We start from the raw sequence: 16,734 nt of genomic DNA, 5'->3' as shown, positions 1-16,734 counted from the left end.
GTTTGCACCCTGCAAAGTGAGACAGGGCAGGCGTTAAACACACCAACCCCACGCACCGCATTCCAGCAGTTTATGAACAGACTGACCAGCTGGAGCCTAACTGCATCGTTCGGTTTCCCCTCATTTGCCCTGTGCACAGGGAAGTGTTACGTATGCAAGTCATTTTTACAACGCAGCCTGCGACCATCTCAAAAAAGCACAAGGCAAGTTTCTAGGAGTTAAACTCCCTCCCGCGCAGGGCAGGAGAACAAGTCTCACACCATCAGTAATGTCCTTAAAACACCCCCTACCAAGCAACCCACCTTTCCTCCCACAGAACAAACAGATCTGATGCTGTGCGCGGAGCCGGCACTCCTGTACATAGGCATGCCTGTCCCCAAAGCACAGCTTCTTTCAGTTACGGAAACGGACTACACAGGGAACGAAAAATAAACACAAAGAAATTCCCTTTTTTCCATCCATCCCCCCCCCAGTCTACGTTTCCTGCTGGAGTGATGCAGTTTCGATGTGCAGCACCCACACGCCTCAAAGAGAAGTCACAGGAGCTAGCCTCACCCAACTACCGGTAACCGAGTTAACCGCTAAGCCTCGCTCAGAGCACTCCGTCATGTCACATTCACGCTTCCCCCACATCTGTGCCAGCTACTCCCCAACTCTGACTCCCATGAGAGCTCCTGGACTAGTAAACGCACTGGCTAAAGACAGTCACTCGCTCCAGGCAGGCATGCACACGCTTCAGGTGCTACTGCAGCACGCTGTGTGCTTGGTGATGCTTTCTGTAGTCAGAGACCCCCACGCTCCACGTCATGTTTGCATGGATACCCCAAAACTTGCTGAACTCTGTCTTCGTTCCGGATCGCAGCTGAATTTAGTCTAAAAAACCTGTTATTACAATGAAAGTTTTTAAATAAGGTGGTTTCAGAAAGTCACTAGGGGCAATATCCTGCAAACCTTCAAGCTGAAGAATGCCATCATCATTCATTTACAAGAAGCTCCCTCTATAAATAATTTTGCTCTATACAGAGATTCACTCAAGCTTGCGACGAACAGGCTCTTAGAGGACGCAGGTGGTCCGCCACAACGCCACCAGTGCCAAGATTCTTCCACCCATCTCAGACTTCTCCAGCAGGCTGGCTGGGGCTGCAGGCACTGTGCAAGTCCTTCATACTCGGCCGAGCCCCAGGGAACCCGCCAAGGACTCGGACAGCCCAAATTCAGGAAGCCGCACCTCCTAGTTTTGGGACAGATGCTCCCAACGCGGTGGATATTGCCAGAAATCACATAAATTTGCTGGTCTCTGAATTGTGGGTGTGATGCTTGTGCTCATCCCGGTAAACTGTGAAGACTCTCAAAGCAGGGGGCAGGTGGAAAACCAAGCCCCCTGAGTAAACCAGAACCCACATCTGACTTCCAACCATTCCTTTGAACACCTTGGTGCCCCAAACCAGAGTCTACCCTGGCACCCAGAGCACAACCTTGACTTGAAAGAAAACTGCTCTGCGCGCTGGGGTTGCATTTGTAGTATCTATCAAAAGAAGCAAAAGCCAAGAACGCTACTACGAGCTTCAGCCTCCTAGGGCAGAAAGACTCCTCTGCCACCCTGACATGACACCCGGGGCAGAGAGGGGAAGGACCCCGCTGTGATGTTGCCGACTGCAGGTTTTACTGCTACGTAACACCACCTGACCCTACAACCCTTGAAAGGGGACAGAAGCCTCTCCTCCAGCCCGAGCCATAGAGGGAATCATTCTTAGGCCGTTTGGGGAACACTGGGTACCAAACACCTCCCGTGAAGACACTGGCTGGAAGTTCCATTTCCTCCTTCAGAGCAGCAGCTTTCACACAAACCCTTTCAACGCCCAAGCAGCATACCAACGCGAACGTAACGCCCATAGGACAGTCACATTTTTTGGAGATTAATCCCCAATTACCCGCTCATTTCATCTCCCTCACATTTTCCATTCATTCCGCAAGTAAGTGGCGAGTATTTTCTGATGAAGGCGGTCTAGATAATAGACGTGTCTAAAAATGTACGCTTCCATTGTATCGTATTTCCCACCCAGATCCATGAATAGCTACTTGAAAAAGCAATAAAATAAACATTCACATCTGCTTATTTAATAGCATTATTAACAACCCAGTGCATTTATAATTTTTTCCAGAACCCTTGAACAAGCGCCATTAGATTTAAAATCTTAAACATTCTTTAAAAGTACTTTAATTCACAGAAATCTTTGTTTCTAATATACAGTAGATGGTTACTTTTTAAAATCCATTCTCTTTTCATATAATCTCAGTATCTGACTATACAATAACTTTCTATCTATAGCGTCTTCATGTTTTCCAGTCCAGCTTGCCTGTGCTTTAGGAATATAAAACAAAAAAATAATAAAGTTCTATCCACAATTTTACTAAGGTCATTTCCATAGTTCTCATGTAAAGCTTCTCTTGGAAAGTGCAGTATACACATGTAATGATACAACACACTTAAGCAATACTTTTATTATTAAGTGTAGGTTTTAAAAGAAGAGTAATGTAGAGCAGACACAATCGATGGTAGTTCTATTTACAGAATTTGTTAAACTAAGTGTCGGGAGGGGAACAGCAGAGAGACTGGAGATAGGAAAGGAGTCGTCACAAACTTTGATTTCTTTCCTTCTCAGCGAGAGGTCAGTACATACATATTTCAGTCGTTCATACTTTCGCACGTGGGAAACTGCACTTTTACTAATACAGCTACATACACATACACAAGGTTAGCAGTAAGCTATTAATTATTCCACTACAGAGGAAGAGTCCTTCTGTTCAGAAAGAGCTTTCAAATACAAGATAGAAATTCTGGACTTCATGACCATAAGCCAATGAAAACAAGTTTAGCGTATCCAGCCAGTTGACAAACTAAGCATGTGAAGGGAAAAAGAAAAGGTAAAACCCATCAAGTTGTAGCAGCACTTATTTCAAACCGTCTGAACCGAGTGCATGCTTGTTCCACAAAGAACAAGTGGAGTAAAGTCCACGGTAATCTTTGTCTACTGAAACAAATGGTTCCATACTTACTGGTTTGCACTATATGCAGTTACAAGAGAAAACGGGGAACCCAGAACAGATACCAGATGCTTGACTAAAACCATGATTAAAAATAAGACAGACAACCGTAGAACAATTTGTTTCATACACAATTTACAGTAGGTTGGGGGGATTTTCTTTTTTTTTTTTTCTTTCTCTCCAGTCAAACACAGAAAAGTTGTCACAGAAAATACATCTGCTGCTGCTGCAATGCCCTTTTCATCCAAAAAAGTTCGACAAAATGCTCGTCACAGCCATACTCACATGTATTTGGTTCAAAACCTTGTTATATTTCACTTAGGGTCATTTTTGCAGCTTTAACAATCTGGGGTTTTTTTTGTTAGGGTTTTTTTTTTTTTTCCTCCCCTCCCCCAAAGAAGCGCAGTTCATTCACAAGCAGGATTGTTAAACAGCAAACCATTAGCTGGGGGCAGTCCGGAAAACTCTCTTCATATGCACCATCACCAGAGGTACTAGGCCAGACAGCTTCAGGGGAATTCGGTGCCTTCTCCTCCTCTGAAGCATATACTAGCAATTTGGAAACATCAGCTGCCCTAACCCGCGATCTGCAGGAGAGGGACGTCCCTACCGAGCTCACCTGGCCCCTTCCTCCTGCCCAGTCATCAGAAAACAGGAAGAAAACAAAAACCAAACCCAAAAACACAAACGCAAAGATTGAAACACAGTTGTTCACGCACTACTCTAAGGCGAAAGGAGTCTGTTGTACGCAGGGATCATACATCAGCTACAATTATCTAATTCATTTACAGTTAGGCTTTCCACGGTGCCATGTGTACATCTCAGCGGGGTGGCTAAGGACGGTGCAGACGGAACCATAACAGGTTTTTTTTGTTTGTTTGTTTTTGTTTTGTTTTTTTACCAGCTGTAGAGAGGACTACCTGGAGAATTGAGACAGAATCTTTCCCAGGGCATGGGAAGATGGGGAGAAAGGTGGGCGACTGTCTCCTGTTGGCAGCTTTGTTTTTCTTTTAAAGGGGAGGAAAAAAAAAAAAGCCCAAAAGAACCACAACTGAAGGTAACTCTTCTGGAAATGAAAACGGAGGATTAGGTACGTTACAGAAACTGCGTCTGCTACTGTGTCACTGCTACAGGTCTATGAGCTGATCCACCAGCAGTAAAGACCTGGCTATGTTGGGAAGACTGGACTCAGAGCTTCCACTGTTGTTTCTAGAATGCCCACCTGAAAGTGTGAGAGATAGGAATTCAGTATTGAACAGGACACACACACACGACAGTTTCAGATGTTCAAGATCAAGCAAGAAAAGAAAAGAAAAATTCAAAAGCAAAACAGAAAGTTTGCTCAAGCTCTTCTCATTACTTGCATCACGATAGCAACAACATCCCCTGCTTGCTCTTCCACCCTCTCCCCACCCCCCAACCCCAGCTCGCTAGGCTTGCACGGGAAAACATCACCGCAGCCAACAAGCCTCTACAAACCATTTCTTTTCCCCAAGGTTTACAACCGAGCTGCAGAATTCTGTCCTTACTAAAGGCACTATAAAGCAGTTACAAGAGCCCCCACAACCTATAAAAAGAACTATTCTAAGTTTTAAATCTTGAAAATTAGTTGCTGTTTTAAGAGCACCTCTGAGCTGGCAGCTACTTCAAGGAGAATGGAGCTACCACGTGGCTTCCTAGAACTGGTACTTTGACACTGAAGGGAAGATGCTCCTCTTTACTCAAGGTAGGCTATCTTGGCCCAGCTTGGCTAGAAATCTTCTCTCATTTTCAGCAGGAGCAGATTTTCTAAGGTCTCAGAACTTTTACTAATGAGCATCAGTCTTTGAAAGCTAGCATTAGATGCAGAGCAGGCATACAGCACATTCCTGCCATGAACAAAAGTGGGAGTTAGGGAAATAAGAAAAACCAAACCAAAAAGAAAAAAAAAAAAAAAACACACGAAAGGGAGCCCTGGAATATGCCTTTAAACCTACGCTAGCGTATAAAAAGCTGTAACTAAAACTTTTCAACAGCGTGACTGCAGAGAGAAGACCTACTTGACTGACCAGACTGCAAAAGGCTGCCTACTTCTGTCCCTGCAAGACTTACAAAACGCAGCACTATTCTATGTCTCTTAATGAAATGCTGCTTCTTACACTGAGCCCAAACAAGGCTGAAACTGTTGGCAAAGATCACGTTGATGTGATCTAGGTGACGGGCACGCTGTAAAAACGAAACACTTTCCAGTTTCTGTCCTAAGGACTCTGACTGCTCAAAGCCCTTCAAAGGGCGTGGGTACCGGTCCACCAAACTTCTCACACTCAGTTCCCACAAGCACCTTTGAAAGACATCAGTCAGAAGTGAAAAAACTCTCTTTTAGCAGGAGTTTCAGAGTTATAAAGGATTATCATAGTCTCCCTTTCTTGTGCCTCACGCCAGGTTAACTTAAAAGTCGAAGGACCTTCTTTCACTGGCTTGAACAGTAAATAGGAACATCGAGGAACGCAGAGGTATGTGTGCGCCCTGCCTGGCAGGCTGGTAGGAATTTCTTCACGGGACCTAAAGATACTTGCACGCCTCTATTATCTTTTTGGACATGCAATCTTCTCACAAACAGAGAGAATCTAGAGAAATTTCAAGGCCAATGCAAGTCAGAGAACAACTAAGCTCACTAAATACTACGGTGATAGCACCTTACAGTTTACAATTTGAACTAGTTCACGTGTGCTGCAGCACCATTGCCCCAGAACTAATTTATGTTAATTGTTTTCTTTTTTTCCTTCCCTTTTTCACCCCCACATCCTGGCTTACCTTGTGAATTTTTGGATATCAACACTGGAATTGGGTCAAACTCATCTTCTGTCACTTTTTCAGAGCCCTCAGGAGCATCAAAGCCTGATATCAGGTTAGTATCTTCTGCAGCGTAAAGGAGAAACAGAGGTAAAGAAGCAAAGATAGCAGAGAAGGCTGGTTAGAATTGCTAAGAAGTGTTAGAACATCTTTATGTTTTCTGAGACAGGGTTTAGAAACAGGAGTTTCATTTCAAAGGTGAAATAAAGTTGGTAAGTCTTTGGTAAAAGAAGGTAAGTAAGAGAGCCAATTAAATACAGAAGTGGAGAGGGGAAAAAAAACCAACCAAAACAAACCAAAAAGCAAGCCAAGTCATGAGAACCAAAATAAAATTCAGCCGATCTGAAGGCTTAACAACTGGTGTAGTTCAAAGCCGTGGTAAAAGCCTGCAGCTTAAGCTCCCGAGGACCAGAGGTATTCCTTGCCATCGTCCAGTGGCTGTCAGATATTAGTACAGTTTAAGAGCGCAATCTGGCTCTCCCGCTACCAGCTCTCATGCACAGGGAGAAGAAAAGGGCTGGGGAAAAAACCAAAAAAACCACAGAAGAAATTCCAGTCATCTGCGTGAGACAAAACCCCTGAGCTTTCACCCAGAGCAATAAAGGAAAAAGTGCAGTATGAAGTCAGATTTCCAAGGTGTTTTGATGCCTGAAGACATAACTAGATACTGAGAGAGATGATTTTTTTTTTTTAAAGGTCCCTAGAGCAGTTCTGGCACAGAAGTCCATTGATTTCAAACCACGTCAGCCACAGTTAGACACCTGGCAGGAGGCACTTTCAACAATCTCCCCAGTAGAGGAGACATCTATCTGCCTTATCAGGCAATTACGTCCCTTTAGAGACTTTCATACTCGCTGTGCATCACTACACTTGTTACTTCGGACACCTAAAATACCTTCTAAAAGCTGGTCCAAAAGCTGGACCAGAAATATGGTCCAAAAGCTAGGCCACATTTCTGAAAGCCAGCAAGGACACGTACAAGTCGATGGTTTCCAAGGAACAGGAACGTTCCTGTTTGACTCCTACCAAGAACAAAAGCGCTTTACCTAAAGATGACAAATAAGCTAACACGTTTGGGGTGAGATGATGCAAGAAACCACTTGTGGAAATACAGTGTCCTCTGGAGGATCAGACCCAGAAAAACACACCCACAAATTTTATCAGAGACCAGCCTGCAAAGCATCAAAGACACAGATTAATGGAAAGTCTCATCTCATCATCATTCTGCATCTGGAGTTACCTGTTTGTGGCTCTTCTCAACCTACCTGGGAGCCTTTGCAGGCATCCTATTTCCATTTCACTTCAGTTACACGTGCAATTGCTCATGGCTCTGAAGTCCGCTGGACAAGAAGCTCCTGAAGGAGCACTGCCCACTTGTGGACTATCTTTCCTAGGAGGAGGGAAAGGCTGGCAAGTCTCCCTACTCAGGCAAAACTCCTTTAAAAGCTTTTGAGCTCACCTCGGTGACTATCTATCACCACAAGCAGAAAAATTCTCCCCTCTCGCACACGTGCAGCTTGGTGCTGTATTCGGCAAATGCCAATTTGAAGGCTGAGCAAAAATTCAGAGGCCAGAAAAAAGCAAAGGACAAGTGAAAGGATGCTATGGCATGGCTGGAGCATCATTCCATGCTCAGACCACGGCTGCTTTTTCATTCCCTTGGTCCCACCGCTAACTTGCGGCGCTGCAGTTCCACAGGCTGATTATACCCACGGACAGCAGCATCTGCCCCAAAGGTGCTTTACATCACCAAAGCCAGGATAAACAAAAAAAAAAAAAAAGATTGAGACAGATGTACAGTTAGTGACCGCACCCAGAGCTGTAAAAGCAGTGTCTGAAAACAAGCCATAAATGAGTTTGGGAAGATTTTAATATTTTTCTCCTCCCTGCTGCTAAGAGAAGTCTCACTTTCCTCATCAAATGCGAGCCGTTCTCATCCCAGAGGGAACAGCAGGGCAGCCTGGGAGAAGTCATGCAGGAGTCTGTTAATTCATTTTCTCATTAAGTCACACCGATAATGTTTTGGCTTTGCTATGTTCCAGACATGGAGTAATAACTGCTCGACACACATTTCAAGCCATTTACTCAAAATAAAGTGGCATGGAACTGTATTATAGCAGCGAGCAATTAGAACAACTGCTTGTTTAAACCCAAAAGCTCTATGAAAAACACAAACTCATTTTGAGGTGCCATCAAGTGTAAAAATTGATTCCAGACTGTTTTTACTGCGATTCCTCTGAGGACAGACCGTTTTCTGTTGCTATAGGGATACTTACCAAATAAGCTAAGCAAAACCCACCGTCAAGGGGCACCCAGTAGTTCGGGTTTGTGCCCTGGGCCTCGCTTTTCACAGCGGCAAATAGCACAGAAGTTCTGGTCTTCGCTCCCACCTGGGTGGGCGGGCGCTACCCGATACTCACTGCAACCTTTGCTCGTGCGAGTCACCCGCTAACACCTGGCATTGCTGCCAGGGGACATTGCTGCCAGTCACAACCACGTCAGCCCACACCGTGCAAGTTGCACTCCAGCCCACAGCTCTTCAAACTACCGCGGTGCCGCTGCTCCAGCCACACCGCACGGAGAGGGCCCGGGTTTCAGTGGGATGCTCTGCACCCTGGCGGGGGAGGGCGGGGGGAGGGGAGCCACCTCAGTTAGGAGCCAGCTCCCCAGGGTGCTCTACTCAACGGAAAGAGAACAGAACTCCGGTCCCCAAAGAGTGTTTCCACAATTCCGCTCAAGCTCCACTACTGATGTACTGCCAGGGCTGATCTGCAGCTCGGAGGAGTTACCACACACGCTCTGCTTTTCTTCAGCTCCGCTTTTTTGTGTTACTATGAAACTGTTCCATTTTCCAGTTGGATATTGCACTTAGAGACTTTCATTCCTATTTGTTGTGACACTGCAGTTTGACTCAAGAACCTTCTCCTGATAACCTCTGAAGAGTAAAACATTCTCTAGATCTGAAAGAGCTGTCACATGCCTTGGACGCTAACTCTTAACAAACCAAAAAAAAAAAAAAAATGAAATTCTTTTTGTTTCCAAAGCCTGTGACACCGGTCTGGACAATTATCAGGCTCCCTTCCGGAGTCAATAATGCAGCATAAAATCAGGTGTTAAATCCCACGTGCAAAAAGCAAAACTGGAGCGTGTTCACTTACAAACCTGCGGAAGGGTTGCACACAAAAGCCCTCTCCCTTCTGCTGTGCCCCTGCTTCATGGAAGATGCCACCCGTCTTGACAAACCTTGTCTTTACAGTCCAGCCGAATACTTTTATCTATATATTTTTACCTTAGTACTTCAATGTAGATTCCAAGTTTCACCAGCTTGGAAGAAAAACCCAAAACAATGACTTGGGGGGTGGGGAACAAAAACAACAACAACAAAAAAAAAACCCCAACCAACCACCTCCAGCAGACAGGTGAGAGCATCTGCTTGTGTTAACTGGTATCACCTTCACTTCACGACAGCTACAGACCACGTTCCAGGACGGATGGGGTGTTAGAGGCAAAGGGACATTTACCTTTGTGAGGCTGAGCTGCGAAAGCTACGGGAGCAAACTCATCCAAGAGGTCAGCGGCAGGATTAGAAAGCAGGGAACAGTCAAGCAGAGAGTCTTCCCCAGTGAGAGAGTCTGAGTCCAGGTTAGCATCCAAAGGCGCGAGGAAGCATTAAACAGGACACAAACACTGTTAACTCACATTCTCACGTTCCCGTTCCCGTCCGCTCGGTGTACAGACACAGCTCTGGTGCAAAGCCAGCACAAAACCTACCGGGTTTGGTGATGGAAAACATCTGCAGCGAGGGCAGAGGGATTCCCAACACCCTCAGCAACACGTTTAGCATCCTCCGGGGCTAACTGCCCTCCAACGCTGAGCAACACCACGAAAACCCACACGAGTGACAGGTTAAAGCAGGGGCAGAGAAGGGGAGTGCGGGGAGAGATTTCCAGGGAGTCTCTGCCTGTTCCACAAGAGACCTCTGAAAAGAGGACCAGTCTATCTGCTGCAGAATTGGCCAGACCAAGGCCTCTGCAGTCAGAAAGGGACAGGAATTGTTTACTACCGTGCCCCAATGGAACAGACAAGCCAGTGACTGCTGCAGATTCCAGAAGCACTTCATCGGAGCGACACTCCGGCCCCTACGGATCTGTAAGGGTGGGCTGAGGGAACACCGTACCCTTCTTTGCCAGGAGACAAGCAACAGTGACCTTCAAGGAACCATGCAGCACGCACTCACAAGACACACAAGCAAGCCCAGTTTACACTGGTGGGAAAAGCAGATGCTCATGCTGAAGCGGACAGCGCTTTCGGACTTACACAGCCCGCGCCGGTACGACGCGCCCCTGCCCCCCAGCACCCTCCCGCCGCACCAACCTGTTCTGTTGGAGGCAACCGACTCGGTCTGTGACACAAGGCGTTGGGGCAACGGAGCCTCGAGGCCCGGTATGAGACTCTCAACAGCTACCTCAGGTTTTCCTTTCCAAATGTGCGAAACACCAGAGCAGAGGAGAAGCCAGAGGTTAGTTTGCAAGACACAGTGTAAGTAGGAACGAAGGCGGCAGCTGTCTGAATCCTTTAGTGACCCTTTAACGCGTGTCTGCTGCATGACAGACCCTTTAATACTGGCAGCAATGAGGGGCTGAAGTCAGACTTCCGTGAGGGAAGACCGTAACACGTTAAGTGTTTGTTGTGTTTGAGGCTTTTCTGTCGGGTTGGTTTTATTTATTTTAATTTGGGCAAGCCCAATTTGAAATAGCCAGAGGGTGGGAAGGTAATAACGCCCGCCCTGCAGCTAAGCAGACGGCCTGGGGCTGGGCAAACAACTACAAGTTTTTGCAAGATCCTCTTCCAGCAAAAGGAACACACTGACCTTTAAGGAGTCCCCTTGCATGAGAAGCAACAAATCATTAAAATACCTGCCGCAGAGCCCTTAGCACGTTCCCACTTCAGCCTGTAAAAAGCCAAGACGTGGGACCTTTTTTTTCCATTTGGAGCGCCCAGTGGAGCAAAGACTGCGGACCCTACGGAGGGGTGATCAAGTTTTGGAACTCAGCGCCCTACTGAAAACGCCAGTCCCCAGTATCGTCCGATCCTGACGTCCATTTATGGATACAAAAAGGAGATTTTTACAAAGGCTGGAAAGAAAGATTTGGTTTTATAGAAGCCATAACTGGGAGGGGGAGAGGCATGGAAGGTAACTGGCACGGTCACACCAGCCAGGTGTAACGCTGGTCTGGGTCTCTCCCTCAAGGACCAACATCAAGGCAATGACCAAGAAGTTAAACAGCAGCAACGCACTCGCGTCAAACGCCAGGACCAGCGGCGATCGAACCGGTCAGCTTTGAGGGATTATTGAACATTTCTGTTTGCACAGCAGTGTGTGTCTGTGCCTGCGACTTGTGGGATCATTATCTAAGAGCATTCAGACAACTGCCGAAAACTGCAAAAGGGAGAAAGAGTCTTGCTACGAAGGTTTCCTCATTTCCTACCTCTCTATTCAAAGCTACAAGGTTGCAACCAGCTAGCTGGGGGACCCTGGCTGCGGCCCAAAACCGCAAAAGCAGCGGATTGCAACCAACTGCAGCCTGCAATTATTAGTCTTTAATACATTTGGCAAGTAGACCAAACACAGTTCTGCAACACTCTGAAGATCTTTACACCGCCTGGAGCCTGCTGCATCTGGGCTCAGGGCAGCCTACCATGTTTATTCTCAGCATATGCCCCAAGGTCAAGGGCAACGCCGTCCTCCCCATCCTGCCGAGGGTCGATGGGCAGACAGGCTCAGTGCCTGGGTCGCGCTGACAGCGAAGCCTTTCACAGAAATGGAGGGATTTTTTGCACCTTCTGCTTCAGTCAACTATTAGCTTTCTTCTGCCAAGCCCAGAAGAACACACAAGGCGCAACCACGCCACGTTATCATGCCTAATCAGCGAGCCCAGATTTTTAAATGCAAACACAGAGTCTTCGCTGATCAGACACTAGTCCCACGGAGAACAGGCAGGTCTGCCTCAGCGTAATCCACAACCTCCTATCACATTGTGTTTCACCAATATCAGCGGCTGTTTTGAGAGCCTGGAGGGATTAAACACGCAGAGGTATCATGCGGGACAAGACATGCCATGTGAGACAGAGGGGAAGAGGCACCCTAAGTTGTTGGTTTTTTTTTTTTTTTTTTTACCATTCACAGCGTCTGACGTGCTACCGAAGGGGTCAGCGAGAGGCAGGATATCAGGGAGCAGAAGCGCAGTCTCAGGAGATTTGAGTCCCTCAATCAGTTTTTCTGGGTTAAGCAGGAAAAGGAGGAAGGAAAGCAACAGAGAAAAAAAAAAGCAAGGGGAAAAAAAAAAAAAAAAAGAGAGACAACATTAATCAGGTGCCCAGTTCACTGGCTCATAGTCCAGCGTGTGCAGATCTCTTCTGAGCCTGACGGTTTTCTGTGCGAGTAACACTTCACTTAGACATACTGGGGGGCAGCTGTTCACGGTCATCTGAGACAACTGAGGACACCCTCACCCACTGCACGCTGCTCTCCCCGAGGAGCCACTGTAACACAGCACACAGGCCCTTCACTCCTACCCAAAGCACAAAAGCTTAACGTGACCCACTGAAAGGCAAATTAAATAAATAAAACCTTCAGTTCTTCCCCCCTCACCTTCCTGTGCTGGGGAGGTCTTTGTATTTGTTAGTCTTTGTATCATGACAAGAAGCAGAAGAGGTGACCAGAAGCTCAGGATGCTAGAGCTAGGTACACACCACCTACTCATTTGCCCAAGAACGGAATGGTTACAGCGCTTAAGAGCTTAAGCGGAAACAGAAATCACCGAGACACCACAGTGCCAGACATCAGAACTTGCCCTTGGGTTAAACAGCTGTCTAGTTACCAATTAATTATTTCAACTATCAGGTTTCAAATCAGACATGTCATTCTCAGCAGTACAACTCCTGTGGTTCCCATTATCCTTCACACAAAGAAATTTAGATAGCCTGGGCAAAACGTTCATCTCCATTATCGATCTGGGGGATGAGCGATTTCACAATCATAGTAACCGGGTTTTCAACGATGACCTTAATTATTTAGCTTTCACAAGGGTTTCTTCACAGAAGATAAAGAACATTTCCAGGATTTCCTGGAAGTAATCGCATTTGACAGAACAGCACTGACAAAATTTCCTCCACACGGACAAACCGTTCAAACAGCTGCGTTTATAACCTAACATTAGAATGAGCTGCGGCCCTGCCACAGCTATATATTTACAAAATTTTTTACATCTGTATTTTACGTTTTGAGTTCAAAGGCTGGTGTTATTATTTATTATCCAAAGTAAACGTGCTCATAACTGCACAAAAGCACAGGCTCCGGAACACTGCTGTAAAAAAGACTCACATGCTGAGAAAGCCAAAGAAAAGCTTAAATTGCACTGTTACATATACGGTAATAAAATCCATCTTTTTTTTATTGCTCCATATAAATAATAAAATAGCCTAGCAGCTTTGGAACTGCTTATTCAAAGCAGGACAAATTCTACTCCCCGTGAAAAACTTCACAAGCCAACACACTAAAAGCAACCAGGAGGGGAAGGGAGCCTAGAAACCAACCCAAGGGGCAGCTGCTTTAACATTAAAGGCCTGAAGAAGGTCAGCTGGAAGGAAAAACCTGCTGAACTGCAGCCTTGAACATACATCAAACCTTCCCACCCCTGTGAGGAATACCCAATTTTAAAGTCGGATTTGCCAAAGAAAATGCACCCCAAGCGCAGAGGCATCCTCCTCGGCAGCACAAAGAGGGGCTTTTTCCTTGGATGAACAGAGAGGCCGGGAGCAGGGGCTTGGCAACAACAACAACAAAAAAAGATGTGTTAATGTCATCAAAAGGGAGCTAAGAAGGATGGAAGTGATTATAGTACACTGGGAAAACCGCAGCACAGGAGAGAGACTTGGGGACAAGACGACAGGGAACATGCTCAGTTCCTTTTCCCTGAGGGAAGCAACGAGGTAACCGGTGTCTGCCAGGGTGCAGCCGACTCCAACAGCGTTTCCAATCACTTAATCCCGATAGCAAGGCACAGGGCGACTGTGGGAGAAGTTACGGATTGCCTCCGAGTTGGGCGGTTTCAGACTGGGTTTGGCTCCTGCTCCGAGACAGGTTTGTACGTGTTGTACGTACACCGCGAACGTGGTCCCCTTCTAGGGACTCGGGCCAAGACCCTCGTTTCAACGCAGACTTAGAGGCGGCCCCTCTGCCACTGCCCAGCTCTTCAAGACGTTTGCATCAACCTCTCTCTTCAAACCCCTGTACGTCCAGTAATCACTCCTCTTACGACCCCATTTCCAAGCGTCTTGCTCCTTGAAGTCCCCATTCTTCACCCTTACCTTTCTGGTTTCCTCCTTTTTCATTCCTGCAGATTTCCATTTAACGCAGTGGAACTGCCCCTTGCTCAGGTACTAGGAAGTTGCCTATTGAGCTCAGCCACGCTTTTTTAAACCTCCAGAAATTACGAGACTAAACACCGTGGGTTTCACCCTACGCGTCAGTTTTCCCTCCCGTCCCCTGGGGTTCGACCAGTTTTATGCAAAGCTTTAGACTGTCAGTGGTTCTTGGTCTTATTCTGTTACTTGTCTCACGCGATCGCCTTTCCGGCTTCCTTCACTGCTGGTGCTGACCTGCCAGCGCTGGCACAGGCAGCCCCTGCGCCCCTTAGCGCAGGATTAGAAGGAACTTTTATTCCCTTTCGAGTGAGGCCGAGAAGTTCAACAAGAACAAGAAGGTGTTGGGATGAACGGGAAAGGAGATACCAAAGGCAACAAAACCCAGATGCCTCAGCCCGTTTCGAGGCCTAGCAGTTCATTCTGTTTCTGTTTTGTGTTGCACCTTGTACTAACCTGTGGGAATAAGAGATAAGGAACAGCGGTCACTCTAGAGCGGAGGGGAAATTCACGGTCAACTAGGAGCAAAGGAAAAAGTTAGCGAAGGTCCAGCGCAATCCGTGGTTCTGTGTTAGTAACCAGGAATACCTTCTCTGCAGGGGTCGGTTTGGCCTCTTTTTTTTTTTTTTTTTAATAAGCGTATCAGCTAAAGACACGTATGTTAGCGGAAGTTCTCATGAGCCCACACCAAACATTCAAGTCCAGCACACTACACGCCTTTGCAGTGGCAAATAAACCCAGCTCTTAAGCCTCTGCTTCACCACAGCTCCACTCATCGAAGCAGGAACTCAAGAAGGTATCTTCTGCATGCTACACTGTCTCCCTGCACACGAACGTTAGGCAGCTGCAGTTTGACTGCACGCAAACCTAGAACATAAAAACACTCGCGATACCAAACTGTATTTTGGGTCCTGCTACCGAGGGAATTCTCTAGCAGAAGTTTAATTTTAATTTCAAAGAGAAAAGCTGCTTCACCTGCAAGCAAAGTCATGGTTGAGATGGTGAGGAGGCAGCGATGCTCAATAATTTAAATAAGTAAGAAATGCAGCAGTGCAAGAACAGGGAAAGCTGGGATAGCTCATGTCCCTCGTGTTATCCGTACGAACAGAACAGTTCCAAGGCACGTACACAGAAAGTGATCAACTGCAGAACAGACTCCTCCGACAGGGCACGCAGCACCTATCTGCCCTTTGCAGGAAGAGACGAAGGCTGCAGCCTGGCCTCTGGACTTCTCTAGAACACCCGGCTGCCATCCCCCTAGCAAAGATCTACTGGAGGGAAGCCAAGAGAGGTGTTTTGCCACTACAGGACCTGTTTCTCGTGACTCTCCAGGCCATGCGGGCACACAATCACAAGCTGCGCTTTAGAAGTGGTCCCAATGGCAAAGACTATCAGTTATGGAGCAAACAGCAACAGAACAAGAAATAAACGAAGAGAAAACTTCATCTATGTTGCAGTTCCAGGGCCCATTGCAATTAATTTCGTGCATGTGTAGAGCTCAGGCTGCAGCGAGACAGGACAAAACACATTCTGTATTAATCACGACGCAGTTAGATTCAGGATTTTATGGCATCAGATGTCCTTCTGCCCCAAAACCAGTAGAGGTATCCACATTACCCATATGCAGGCACATAAACAAGCCCAAGGATAAACAATGTTAAGAACATGTAGCCCAATACAAAGGTATTTTATATCCTACAGCTCCTGAAGGGCTCTCGGGAAGGGCTTTTAACAAGCTCCAGCTGGGAAATGTGTGTTCTAAATCCATACCTGTGCTCCCACACGAGGTTGCCTCTTGGAGGCATCCCCTTCCCCAGGCAGCCTAGGGAAAACCTGCCAGACGCTTCCCAGGTCTCAGGGGAAGTCAGCTTGGTTTGGGCTCGGGACTGATCTCACCAATGCTGCTTCGTTTGCTGTCCAGTTCTCTACTTTGTCCAGTTCCAGTCCTGACAGGATGGCAGCAGGTTTGCTATGGTGTTGCATCAGCTAGTAAGGATGCTCGCTGAGTAAGCAAGATTCATTAACAAGTCTTAAGAAGGTGTCTAAGCTAAAAAGCACGTGGGCGTGTGTGGGTTTGTGTGTGTGTGTAAGAAGTGCGCTATCAACCCTTTCCAGAGCCGAAGCCCAGCTGCACACTGCAGCCTTTAGATGAACGTTTCATATTCTTAAAGTTGCCCGCTCCTCACAAGAAGAAATTACTGTTTCCTATCGTAGTCAGAGTAAGCCAAACAGGCTGCAGAAAAGGCAAAGCAGGAGCCTACAGAGCTGACAGCTCTCCGAGGCAGCCCCAAACGGCAGATGCTAGCAGCTTCGGAGACTGGAAAACCAAACCGCTTCCTCTGGGAATGAAAGCAAGAGCCTTTCCTCTGATCGCACGAACATCAGAAGGAGGTAATGCCATTTAGCATCAGCAGAATTAACTACGGATTTATA

The 16,734-nt window shown here is 46.8% G+C and overlaps 1 protein-coding gene across 15 annotated transcripts in view; it reads right to left on the bottom strand.

Moving 5' to 3' along the window:
- The window catches only part of AAK1 (AP2 associated kinase 1), an 85,471-nt gene that overhangs the window by 10,378 nt on the left and 58,359 nt on the right, over nucleotides 1–16,734 (bottom strand). For 2 of the 15 annotated variants that reach the window (XM_037371415.1, XM_037371416.1), the window contains 4 exons: nucleotides 12,056–12,157; nucleotides 10,252–10,353; nucleotides 9,399–9,509; nucleotides 5,839–5,943 (listed from right to left, as the gene is read on the bottom strand). The exons of 2 other annotated variants lie outside the window; for them this stretch is intronic. In XM_037371415.1, coding sequence (XP_037227312.1) covers nucleotides 5,839–5,943; nucleotides 9,399–9,509; nucleotides 10,252–10,353; nucleotides 12,056–12,157 — 420 coding nt within the window. 11 more of the 15 variants (XM_037371417.1, XM_037371418.1, XM_037371422.1 and 8 more) reach the window with 8 other exon arrangements.

This window comes from Falco rusticolus, chromosome 20, assembly GCF_015220075.1.
Source record: "Falco rusticolus isolate bFalRus1 chromosome 20, bFalRus1.pri, whole genome shotgun sequence".
Taxonomy (NCBI): Eukaryota; Metazoa; Chordata; class Aves; order Falconiformes; family Falconidae; genus Falco; species Falco rusticolus.
This window is presented reverse-complemented; position numbering and strand designations above follow the sequence as displayed.